The 12,296-nt window shown below is 36.1% G+C and overlaps 1 protein-coding gene across 1 annotated transcript; it reads right to left on the bottom strand.

Moving 5' to 3' along the window:
- Positions 1-184: 184 nt before the first annotated feature.
- On the bottom strand, positions 185-11,314 carry LOC124638337 (phospholipid phosphatase 3-like). Its single transcript, XM_047175280.1, has 7 exons — positions 10,891-11,314; positions 6,269-6,423; positions 4,087-4,280; positions 3,598-3,712; positions 2,799-2,969; positions 1,895-2,005; positions 185-1,473 (listed from the first exon to the last, which is right to left on the bottom strand). Exons 1-6 carry the CDS (start codon positions 10,937-10,939, stop codon positions 1,898-1,900), a joined length of 792 nt encoding a protein of 263 aa, XP_047031236.1. The 5' UTR covers positions 10,940-11,314; the 3' UTR covers positions 185-1,473; positions 1,895-1,897.
- Between the last annotated feature and the right edge of the window lie 982 nt (positions 11,315-12,296).

The following is a 12,296-nucleotide window of genomic DNA, read 5'->3' as shown; positions in this document are numbered from 1 at the left end:
TCTACCGTTTATGTAATTAAATACTGATTTTCATTTCGTGTTTGTTCAGCATAATTTATTGTGTTTTCGAATACATTATTCGGTTAACCAGTGCTTAAATAGTGTTTAGATTGCACGACAAGGTAAGTATGAAAAGTATAACTTTATTGTTTTTAGAGGTTATATTGCAAAGTAAAAAACAGACTGAAAAATAAACCACCTTTAATACATGCATGATAAAAAATAAATAAAAATACATCTCATACAAAATAAACATTAGTTTCTCTTAGTCAATACAATGTACTATTTGGTGTAGTTCACAATTGGTACAAGTTATTGCATTTTCACTTATGATATAGTAAAGGCGCTTGCATGATCATGTCACACTATTAAATATTAGTCAATTTTTATTATGTAGGTAACCCTTTTGGAGAAGCGTCATTTTTTTAACTTTTTTGTAGACGTCCATAGACGTTGTTCGGTACAAAATATCGTGACGCTCATCATCTTTAGCAGTCAAAGGGTTAAATCTTAAGAGTTTTTGTTATATCACAATTTTCGCAAGTATGTAAATGTTAAATGCTCTATCGCCTCGTGGAAATATTATCTTAAAACTTTTCACTGTGTGAATTTTACGAAATAACCTGGAATTATTCAGAATACCAGTATTATCCAGTAATGAACCCATATAATTTTAAGTTTCTATTTATACATTATAATGAACTATGAAATGATACATACATATAATAATGTGTAACGTGCATTATGAAGCATTTTCGTAACTACTTGCTTTAACCGCGTAACACAAATTGCACTCTATAAACTCACTATACATATACGTCCCCATACATTTGATGTATTTAATACACTAATATCTAAAAAACCAGGTTTTGAAATCACAAAATAATACCGTTAAAGCTTAGAAATTAAAATAAATAAATTGGTCTAAAAAATAAAATAAAATTGGACTAATGAAGGCAATGACCAGCATTGCACACTCGCAAAAAAAAATCAACGTATTCGGTTTAAAACGTCTCACGGATATCCCAAATTCCCTTGATAACTGAAAGTCTATAGTGGAAAACTAACCACTTTTTGGCTGGTCAAGTTTTAAAGACCCATTATGATAAAAAAAAGATATTTTTGCGACACGTGGTCATATCGACATATAGTCTAATTTTGTTTTCGTCCCATAAATAAAAACTATTTCATGTAACTATGATATTTTATCACAAAAATACACTGACTGTCAAAACCGGTACCTTTAAGTCACTGATCACTGAAAGTTCGGCTTGCCCTATAAAAATGTACTGGTATATTTCAGATTTATTAGTTAAAAAAATCAAGCACCCTAATCAAATAAAAAACTTTTAAACTTATGCATCAATGCATACTCAATGCTCTGAAAAAATATACAACATTCCATTTTCTTTTTCGAATTAGGGTGCTTATTTTTTTCTACCGTTATTACTTAAAATAGTTTAAATAACTAATGAGGGTTTTCTAAAATGGCGTCCACCAGGTGGCGCACTGAGTCGTCAGGTCCAGGTAACTGTCAAAGTGCTTATCTTTACTATGAATAGTGAACGATTTTAGTGGTTTTTTTATTTTATAATTAAAGCACTGCATTATTGTTTTACTATTGAGGTTGAGTAAATAAAAAAAACTAAATCATATTGTGTTAACAAATTTTTCAACTACCAGTGACTTTTGCACCCTCTCTCTTAGCTCAATTTTTAGTTCGGAAACCTTATTCTGACCGTAGTCCATAATAAAATCAATAACACTTCCAATATAACAGAATTTCAATAAACAATAAGTTCGGCACCTACAATTCCATACTATTTGACAGCTGTTTGGACCAGACGCATACGTGGCGCCACCCGGTGGCAGAAAAAATTTCAAAAACCCTCATTGACTACGTCTCTTTGGGGCTTACAAGCGGCGCGTCGACAACATCAGATTCTTTAGATGGGCAGTCGGCGGCGGCCATCTTGCATTCGAAGTTGTCACACAAGGAATATATCTGAGAAAAAAGATGAACAATAGGTTTAGGGATTCATTACACGGAAAGAAAAAAAAAAACTATTGAAGAGTTTGACTACGTTGTCATCTGATATAATATTATCATCATGGGTAACCATCAAATACTGTAATAGGAGCTTGCCTAAACTGAGGGTCAAAACAATAAATGCATGACTAATTTTTTTGCAGAGGCGGTCCAACCCACAAGTTCACAAAGTAAAAGTTGTTGATTGCTAGAACCGTGCATCGGTGAGCACGTTAATGTCGGTCCTGCGCCTGATCTCTCTCCGGTCGTGTCGGATTGCCGTCCCATCGGGCGCAGAGAGTGAAGGAATAATAAAAAATAATAATAAATAAAAATGTTTTTATTCATCTCCACAAATTACATATTATGCACGAGGACAATCTTAAGTTAAATATACAAGTTGACAGTTGTGAGATCTATGTAATTTGTGGGAGATCTGGAGTCTAAACTAAGCCAAGGCCTGTACTATAGAACTCCAGGCCCCCCATGATATAATAGTTTTTGCTAATTATAAGTCAACGAGTAGTCAATAGTGAGTAGTCAATAGTGAGTGCACTTGTGTCTGCGCAAATGCTTATGCATTATCTTATGTCCTGCGCAGCTGGCTGATCTCCTTGCATGCGAAAAGACGCCGTTGCCGATAAATCGGCTAGGATGACATCATCATAGAAGTAGTAGATTTGGAGTATAGAAGGAGTAAATTGGGAGTACAGAAGGAGTAAATTGGGGGATTCCTAGAGGGTGAACATGGGACAGTTTATGTACTCACAGTGTAAAGCAGCACGGGCGTGGCTATAATAGCGCCAGCGAGCACGTCCCACCAGTGATGCCTGTGGTCCCACATGCGAGACACGCTACACACAGCTGCAGATAACAGCAGCACCACTTGAAGCAGTAGTATCTTGTTGCTACGAGTTATTGTTCGCCGGTACAGGTAGTACTGGAAGGAAATATAAATACTGTACTTATACTTACGTTATCATTATCATCTGACTAGCTATCCCTTTTTCTCTTAATTTGACTGGATTTATATTTTTGCGTCACAGTATTTGTTGTTGTAATAGCGTCATCAGAAATTCTTCATCTATGAAAATTTCAAGTGCCTAACTATCACGGTCCAAGAGATACAGCTTAGTGACGGACGGAGGGACATAGGTATAGGCCGAACTATGTCTTAATTAGTCCCACTTTACCGTTTGAGTACCTGTTACAGCCTTTTTATCGTCCCCCTGCTGGGCACAGGCCTCCTCTCACACGGAGAAGGATTGAGCATTAATCACCACGCTTGCTCAATGCGGGTTGGTGATTTCAGACTATAGGGTCCAGGTTTCCTCAAGATGTTTTCCTTTACCTTCTTATCAGCCATTGGTGTCCAAGATATACTTAGAAAGTACATACAAATTTAGAAAAGTTGCATTGGTACTTGCCTGACCTGGAATCGAACCCACACCCACATAGGTACTCCAGAGGTTGGTTCTTTACCCACTAGGCCACCACGTTTGAGTACCTACGAAACCTTAAAAAAAACCTGTTTATAACATACGTTTAGAATTTTAGATATTACTTACAGCGAGAAATATCGCCGTGTGAACGGCTAGCGACGTGTGCCCGGACGGAAAGCTCTTGTCTGATTGGCTGATCCAGTGCGCCTTCGTACATGTGTATTTTGGTACGTATTCTGTCCTGCAAGTGTAATGTAAAAGGCCTTTAGTTACCCTGCAGTACTCGAGATTTTGGTGATGAAATAAATCATGTGTTGGATCTTTTTCCTATGTACTCCTCCTATATGCTCTCTATATAATCCCTCTATGTACGCTCTTATGTACTTCGGTACGTCCTCATTCTGGGTACCTACTTCCCCTGTGACCAGTCCCCATATACTCCTTAAGGTACTCCCGCTATTAATTTCTCTTACTAGCCCATGTATTTTCAGCCATATCGGACGGATGTGGTCAAAACCTTTTTGAGGCTACCAGCCTATATCCAGACAAAAAAAATCACTGACACACATTAATTACCCAGAAGCAGAAAAACAGACCTTAAAATTTAAAACTCACCCTTGACAAGTGAGAGCTTCCTTAGGGCTGCAAGTATCAAAGAAGTGGGGTCTAGGCGACCCTACGAGGAGTTTCAAAGTCTGCACGGTCCCAAGATTGATGAGTAGTCCAAATAAGTACTCCTTGAACCAGTACATAGCTTGCTTTGACTTCCCTGACTTGTCATTGTGGTATTTCCTTTCTACTAGTAGCATCTGCAAAAATAAAGGATCATAAATAATAATAATGGCTTCCAGATGGTTACGGTGGCTGTTCTCCCTAAGGAGATCATAAATATTATAGTGTACAAGTATTTGCGCAGACACAGGTGCACTCTCTTTTCAGGTCAGGACCGGCTTTAATGTGTTCTCCGATGCACGGGAGTATCAATCACCAACTTTCCGACTCCGAGTAGATTTTTGGAAAAAATTAAAGGTCTAGTGTATAGTCTGTTTTTTAATCTCGTAGACTAAACTGACATTACGAGTGTTGTCAGTTTATTGCAAATTCTTAAATAGTGATGTGGCACGACTGAAACTTAGCGTTAATAAAATCAGTTACAGTTACAGCCTTTTTATCGTCCCACTGCTGGGCACAGGCCTCCTCTCACACGGAGAAGGATTGAGCATTAATCACCAAGTATCGTTTTTTTACAATAAGTCATCCTGAAATAATGGGCTTATTCTTGATGATTACTCATGGCTTTGCGTGGTCAGATATCCCTGGCAGTTTGTAGCACGTCGTACAGCCGTGTGTACGTATGTGAATTTTAAATATAAAACTTTGAATCACTATTAAATTCGACTATTATAGATACAACACTGCACCAAAGAGCTAGCAACAATATTTGTAAGATTGACATTTTTGCAAGTGTCAATTTAGTCTACGAGATTAAAAAAACAGACTATAGGATGTAGGTTATTTATAATTCTAAAGTACAGATTAGAATACAGCAATATCAGTTTAATCTATACATACATATATGACTAATGCGATAATCTTATCTTATATCACAGCAAAAAGGTCTTAATCACGCTCTGAGAGAACTCAATGTGATAAAAACTATATTTCATCATGCAATTTGTTTCAATACAACACTGTATCTTGATTAGCATTCAAACTCATTTATTTATTATTAAAAACAAAGAAAGTAGGTATAGAGATAAAGCTAAGCCTCACAAAACCGGTTTGACTTATCTCTTTGTAAATACAAATACATACAAAGAAATAAGCAAAAACTGTACTGGAAATACTGCATGATGAGTGCGTTTTCATACTCGTATGTACCTATATCCAGACCCGGAAAAGATTTTGTCATGTACGCAAAACCGCAAACCGCAACAGTACAGTAGCCGATAGTTCAGGCACTCTCACGAACCAGCAGTTAGGTACTTTTCTATAATTTATTTATCTACCTCAAGCGTTTTCTGCGGGCTGAGTGACTTAGGGTGCGTCCACATCTGGCGAATGCGCCGCGAATGCGCAGCACGCGAGCCGATCGCGAGCTGTCCGCGAGCTGCGCGCGTGCATTTTTGTTCGTGCGCCGCTTCTGCGCCGCCCGCGCGCAGCTCGCGCGCGACCTAAGCGCCGCACGCGAGCGGCGCGCAGGCGGCGCGCGACGTCTGCCATCTTCGATAGTACTGAGCCAATATACGGAACTGTAAGGGCGAGAACTGATTGCGCGCAGATCGCGCGCCGCTCGCGCGCTCTATACGAGCCTTGCGTGAGTTGCGCTAAAGAGGCGCACCGAACTATTGCAGTGACTGCACGCGCGCAGCTCGCGGACAGCTCGCGATCGGCTCGCGTGCTGCGCATTCGCGGCGCATTCGCCAGATGTGGACGCACCCTTAAAGTCTGCCTAGATTTTAAACCACGTTGAGAGCAAACTTCTTCTCACAATTCAGTGAGGCAACCAAGTTAGGACTTAAAACGTGTTTCGGATATGCAGCTCATCTGTTATTATATGGAGTCTCAAGTCATGATCTGTCTAGTTCTATTTTCCTAACTATGTTGGGTTCAGCTGCCAGTCTGACTGGATGTAGCTGAGAAATAGTGTTTTACATGGAGCCACTGTCAATTTAATCTCCTCAACCCAGATTCCTAGGCAATCCCCTTGGTAAGACTGGTTGTCAGATTTTCTGGCTTTTGACTATCCGTAACGAGTGCCAATGTTGTTCTAATAGCCAATCTCAAGTGTACTTACAACAACTAAAGGCAGTATAACAGTGGTAGCCAATAACAGCTTCCAACTGATGGTATCTCCCGTGAAGGGATGTGACAACGCGGGGTCATTGCATTGGAATCCCAGCTGACGCTCCGGGAACACTCGCAACTCCACTAGCAGGAAGATGAACAAACCTGGAAAGAATGGAACGTTTTTTAATTGTTGCTAGAAGACCGAATCTCTCTATGGGTTTAAGATTGGCTGTAAGAGAACCCAATTCTGGGTTAAGCTCGCCGTTGTACATAAACTGCCTTGATTCTTTGTAAGTACATATTTATGATAAGTGTGCAATAAAGAATAAATAGAATAAATAAGACCGTAAAAAGAGAAAGTATGGATAGCTGTCAAAAGTTTTTTAAAGATTACAGTGAATATTTTACATGCCCGTTTGGGAAATAATAAGGTATGTGACATTGTGACCAACTACTAATTAAACGTTTTGATAATGTTTTTTATCCCCTTCCTTCTTTCTATAGAGTGCGTTCTTGTTTATCACAATTTTTGCAGTTATAGACGGAATCGACCTTCGTATATGTGTGAATAGGAAGTATATGAAGTTACATCGAGTTTTCATGTTAAAACGATTCCTATTAATTAACATATTTATTAGAAACAGTACAAAATCGTGACAGCATGCTCCATAAATGTGTAGTTGTTATATTATCGTCATACAACAAAAGGTAATGAACGATCCAGGCGATCACTCATTTGAAATGAAGAAATGTTTCGTTATTACAGTTAGGATTCGATTTATTATCTTTTCAATACGATAGTAAAAATTATAACAAGCAAGTGAATTAGCGACACAAATATGCATGGCGGCCCCGTCTAGTTAATTCGATCTAGCTCCTAACAAATATACAAATCTAAACGAGCCTTTTGGGGGAAAAACAAAAAAGGTTAAATGAAAATGTGTGTTGGCACGTAAGCATCAGCCAGCCGTGAAGGTGAATTTTTGTATCAGAGAGCTCAATAACCTGATACTTTACTCTCTGACGAATTACGGTCACAAAGGCTAACCATATGCATCAGCACGATCTCTTTTTTCCACACACATGCTTAGCAAGGGTGGTAGAAAAATATGTTCCACTTAAATTTTTTTATTACTTCTTTTACATAGAAGAGGATTGAGAAACGAGTTTTTCCACTCCATGAAGAATATTTTTAAGAAACTAAACTATCCCATTTTTAGACCCATAATTTCGTCAGGCAATCTAGTTAACTAACTAGTTAACTATATAGGCAAACATTTCTGAATTGCATTTGTACGAGCACACCATTGTTACTTGGCTACGCTTCGTGAACCTCCATCGGAACGCGTGAAGAATGTTAGATATTTTTGCTATGGCACTAAAGAGTATTACGTCATTTTAATCGTACATATTCAAGATCAAAGGTCAAAGACCTGGGTTTATTATTTGGGAGATTAAGTATTATTCGGCAAGCTGTAGGTTACAAGATTAGATTAGGCTAGAAGATTTCTGTAACTTGGATGGCGGTAGGTGGATACAATAGGTTTGGGTAAAGTGCAGTGTACATGTTGAGGATCGAGAAGAAAGTAAGAGGAGAAGAAAGGTCAGAAGATCAGCTCTCCGCCAAAATGTGGGTAACAGAAGAAAAGTCTCTTTTCGAGAATTATATTTAATGATAATGATAAGTATAGCATTTAATGATCTCTTCTGATTTTCCCATTTTTCTTATCTTTATCTCTTTTTATCATCCAAACTATCATCGAGAATAATATCAGTTCATCTTTTTTATCAACCAAAAAAACTATGTTACCTACTAAGCTTTTTTGAGATTACATTAGCTATTGGACTTTGGCCCCATTAGAATGATGTAATTCCTTATCATGTTAATAATATCTATCTGTTTGCTAGTTTTAACAGGTGATATTGAGACAACATCTGATAAGAAGAATAATCTTACTGTTGACTGTATCATGACAATGCTATTTTAAATAAGCAATAAGCAACGTGATTTGAATGTTAACTATACCTCTAGATAAACCCTATTTTATTATGTTTTTTTTCCTAACCTATATCAATAAATAGATCTACATAGAATTTTATTTGTATTGAATTAAGTACCAATTAAGTTAACATTACTTAATAATTAAATACACTGTCTACATCTCTCTCATTCTTATTTCTTTTCGCTGGGAGAGATTTCTTTAGAAATAAGCATTACCTTTGTAAATTATTTCTTTCTTATTGTTTTTCTTTATCATGTAAGTATGTTGTGCCAAAATGGTAATTTGTCATTGTATGCTCCAAATAATGTTTTATACTTACTGAAAACACCTACATAATTATACATACATATTATGTGCTTGTAATCTAGATGTCCTTGCAACCTATTAACTAATGATTTACGTCACAGCAAGATGTATCATATGAGATATGCACATGTCATTCATCTATTTCAAAGGTATTACTGATGCGATGGCCTGTGACATCTGTTCATAACTTATGAAATATGTATTAAGATGATATGTATACCTAGGTACCACTAGGTACTACCTAGGTAGATCATATCCTGATGTGTTTATGTAGAACATATAAGGTCTGTTAGATCTTATATAAATTCAAACAATAAGGTAATAAGGGCTTACAGTAAATAAAATTATTATTATTTAATTTGATATTATTATTTCTAGACTTGAAATTCAGTAAAGAAAATGAACTTTGAAATATGATGTATTTCATTTAAGTGTGCCATACAACTTGGGAAACGGTAATAATTAGTGCAGAATAGTTATGTCAGCAAATTTATCAAAAAACTTTGTTACAGTGAAAATTACTTGTCGTTGAATTTTCAAAAAATAATATAAAACAAAATTATCAAACAAAACCATGCATTAAGAACATGATTTGCAGTGTTAGTGACTCATCTTAATACATTGACATCATTCATAGTCATGGTGAGTAAGCAATTATTGAGGTAAGATATTTAAATAATACTGTTAAAAATCATTTTTTTCACATTAGGTATTTGGATATTGCATCATAAAAATGAGTATAACTGAATCATAGTTTTTATAGAATTTTAAAATTGTATTTGGATACTATAAGCAATGAAGGGTAATAAGAGAGACACAACTTCTATTTTTCCTGTTGTAAAAAAATTTAAAAAAATTTTTTACTACGTAATTATGTTACCATGAAATAATACTAAATTTACTAGAATGCAATAATACAGGATGCAGTTGAAGCTACAGTCAACAACTCATATTTTTATTTGCATTATGACAATGCTTAATGACTAATGTTTGATCATTATAACAAATATTTATTAGTACCTACACTATGAATAAAATATACTTGTTAGAATTAAATAGGTTTGTAAGATTTGTCTATGCTAATTTTACATGGTGTTCAAAGTTCAAGAACGTAACTGGTTTCTCCATAGACAAATAAAAAACATGAAGTGGTAAAATGTAACTTGATTCATGATGATTGTGGTTGTTGCTATCTGTGACTTGGTTAGGTCATGCCTTAACAAAAATACAAAGTATTTTCAAAAATTGGGGGCCGGGCAGTAGCAAAGGGTTGCATTTTATTTTTGTTTATATATTATTTAGCAATCCAGTTAATCGGCTTTTGGATTAACATTCTAATGTTATTAACATTATTAGATTGATTATAAAGTATGGCAGTTTTAAGAAAGATAAATTGCTTAACCAGCTGACCACTGATATTGCTATTGATAAGATATATTATTCATAAGAAAATAAATAACTGAGAATCTGAGAAATAAATACATAAAAAAACATGTTCTGAGAAGGCTTTTCCTACCTTGTTATTGTCTCAGAATAGAAAATTAAAAGTATATAGGTAGGTATAGATCAGTGGTTCCCAAACTTATTTTGTCTACTGCCCACTATGAGAATAAAAAAATTTTTAAGCGCCCCCATTTTTTATGGTTCTATACCCAAAGGGTAAAACGGGATCCTATTGTTTTCCCTCCTCTGTCCGTCCGTCCGTCTGTCACCAGGCTGTATCTCATGAACCGTGATAGTTAGAGAGTTGAAATTTTCACGGATGATGTATTTCTGTTGCCGCTATAACAACAAATACTGAAAACTAGAATAAAATAAATATTTTGGGTGGCTAGCATACAACAAACATAACTTTTTTTGCTCATTTTTGCTCTGGCATTTGAGCAATCTTTTAATTCATATTAGTTGATATTCACAAGTTGTTGTTGAGAGTCGAAAGCTCATGCAGTCGTGGTCTAATAGGCCTAGCTAAATAAAATTACAAATCAGGCCCCCCAGGCCTCTACACAACGCCCCCATTTTCTTTCTGGGTCTCTTACCGCCTCCCTTGAGACCTGCAGCGCCCACAAGGGGGCGTTATCGCCCACTTTGGGAAAGACTGGTATAGATCATTTAGTTTTTGCTTGTAACCTAAAAGCTCCAAAACAACTGAATCGATTTGAAACATTCTTTCATTGTTGGAAAATACACTATTTCTGAGTGACATAGGCTATATTTTATCCTGGTACGGGCAGTAGTTCCCACGGGATGCGGGTGAAAGCGCGGGAAAACAGCTACAACAGTTGCAAATAAGTAAATAATTATAAATAAAGGTACGAACCTCTATGCCAACGGTTGGTTTTTGACCACAATAACTTAATTTTATCCATTTTCTTCAAGTTAAAAACACGTCTTCAATCAATATGAACACAGTTTTGTTACCACTTGTTACGTCTGTTTTCACGTGCGGAAAAATCGCATTAATCAGTTCTCATTTTTCACTGATTGATTAAGTATATTGAGCGTAATTTTATTAGAAGCGCGCTTAGAAAACACTATACTTTCTTCCTATTTGGCACAGGAAAATGAGTGTGTCTTATCTGACTACTGACTGTGACCTCAAAGTTGATGTTTTTGATAAAATAAAGACAGTACTATGTCGTTTTTTTTTTACTGTTAATCGGCAGGAAATAAATTATAAACAGTCCGGGGAATCGTCATTCGTCACTCGGTGCGAACGCGAGAGAACGAAATTAAAAATCTGACATTCACCGACACCTCAATGACATACATAATAACAGTTCGGAAATGTTATATTGTTGTTTTAGAATTTTCATTTAACTGGATGCCTTTTGTTAAAATCCTACTTTTTATTTAATTAGTGTAAAAAATTGTAAATACATGCATTATTGCTGAACTGGAATTCTTAACATTCATTCATTAATATTTTAAGTTTCTTATGCTTGTTTACGAAGGTCGTTTTAAAGAATGTATTAAAACACTAAAGAAAATATTACTTTTTTCTAGTAATTTAATTTCGTTTTATTATAAAAAAAATAAGCAAAGAGTGTAGATGCTAGAGCCTATATTGCCGGCCATTTAATGAGCCTACAAAAGGGCACACAACACAACACAACACAACGACAGCGCTACCGCTGCCCTTATTTCCTTGGTGGTAGGATGATTCTATTAGTTTTGGACTGTTTAGGACATTGTTGCCTTACGGTACTTCTTGCTATTTTTTTGCCATTTATTGCTACAAAAACTTGCTCCTAAAAAAAATTTAGGACATACCTAAATACCTCTAAGCGAGAATAAAAGTAAAAGTAGGACTTCATTATGATTTCATCAGGATTTCATTATCTAATGAAAGGAATTGAGGATTTTTAATTTAGCGTTTATCCAGAACACTGAACCCGTCTTTCACAACACAAGCAACGCCTACGACTCTAGTATACTTTGACATTTATATTTCACAAGCCACGAACAACTAAAGTAAGATGTTTAGATATATCTTTATTATTGCGTTGGTTACGGAGAAAATCTGATGTCAGGCGCATCGCCCACGATCCGGCGACAATGCTCCATTATGTTGAGGGAGCGTTAATAAAGAACGCTACGAACCAGGAAACGGTATTGTTGTGAAGGCTGAATGAGTTTTTTTTTTTTTCAGAATTTTATCTAAACCTGCATTCAAAACGATGACGAAACGAATCAAAACTTTTACAAAACACTACTACCTACACG

Source organism: Helicoverpa zea, chromosome 17 (assembly GCF_022581195.2).
Source record: "Helicoverpa zea isolate HzStark_Cry1AcR chromosome 17, ilHelZeax1.1, whole genome shotgun sequence".
Classification (NCBI taxonomy): Eukaryota; Metazoa; Arthropoda; class Insecta; order Lepidoptera; family Noctuidae; genus Helicoverpa; species Helicoverpa zea.
The sequence above is the reverse complement of the archived record's forward strand: the minus strand, read 5'-3'. Positions and strand labels throughout refer to the sequence as shown.

Excerpts from the sequence above, each read along its gene's own strand:
- LOC124638337 (XM_047175280.1), bottom strand. The coding sequence starts at position 10,939 with ATGGATAAAATTAAGTTATTGTGGTCAAAAACCAACCGTTGGCATAGA. Across the intron at positions 4,281-6,268 it reads TTATACTGCCTTTAGTTGTT|ATGCTACTAGTAGAAAGGAA; the intron begins GTAAGTACACTT and ends TTATTTTTGCAG. Across the intron at positions 2,970-3,597 it reads ACACGGCGATATTTCTCGCT|TACTACCTGTACCGGCGAAC; the intron begins GTAAGTAATATC and ends ATTTCCTTCCAG.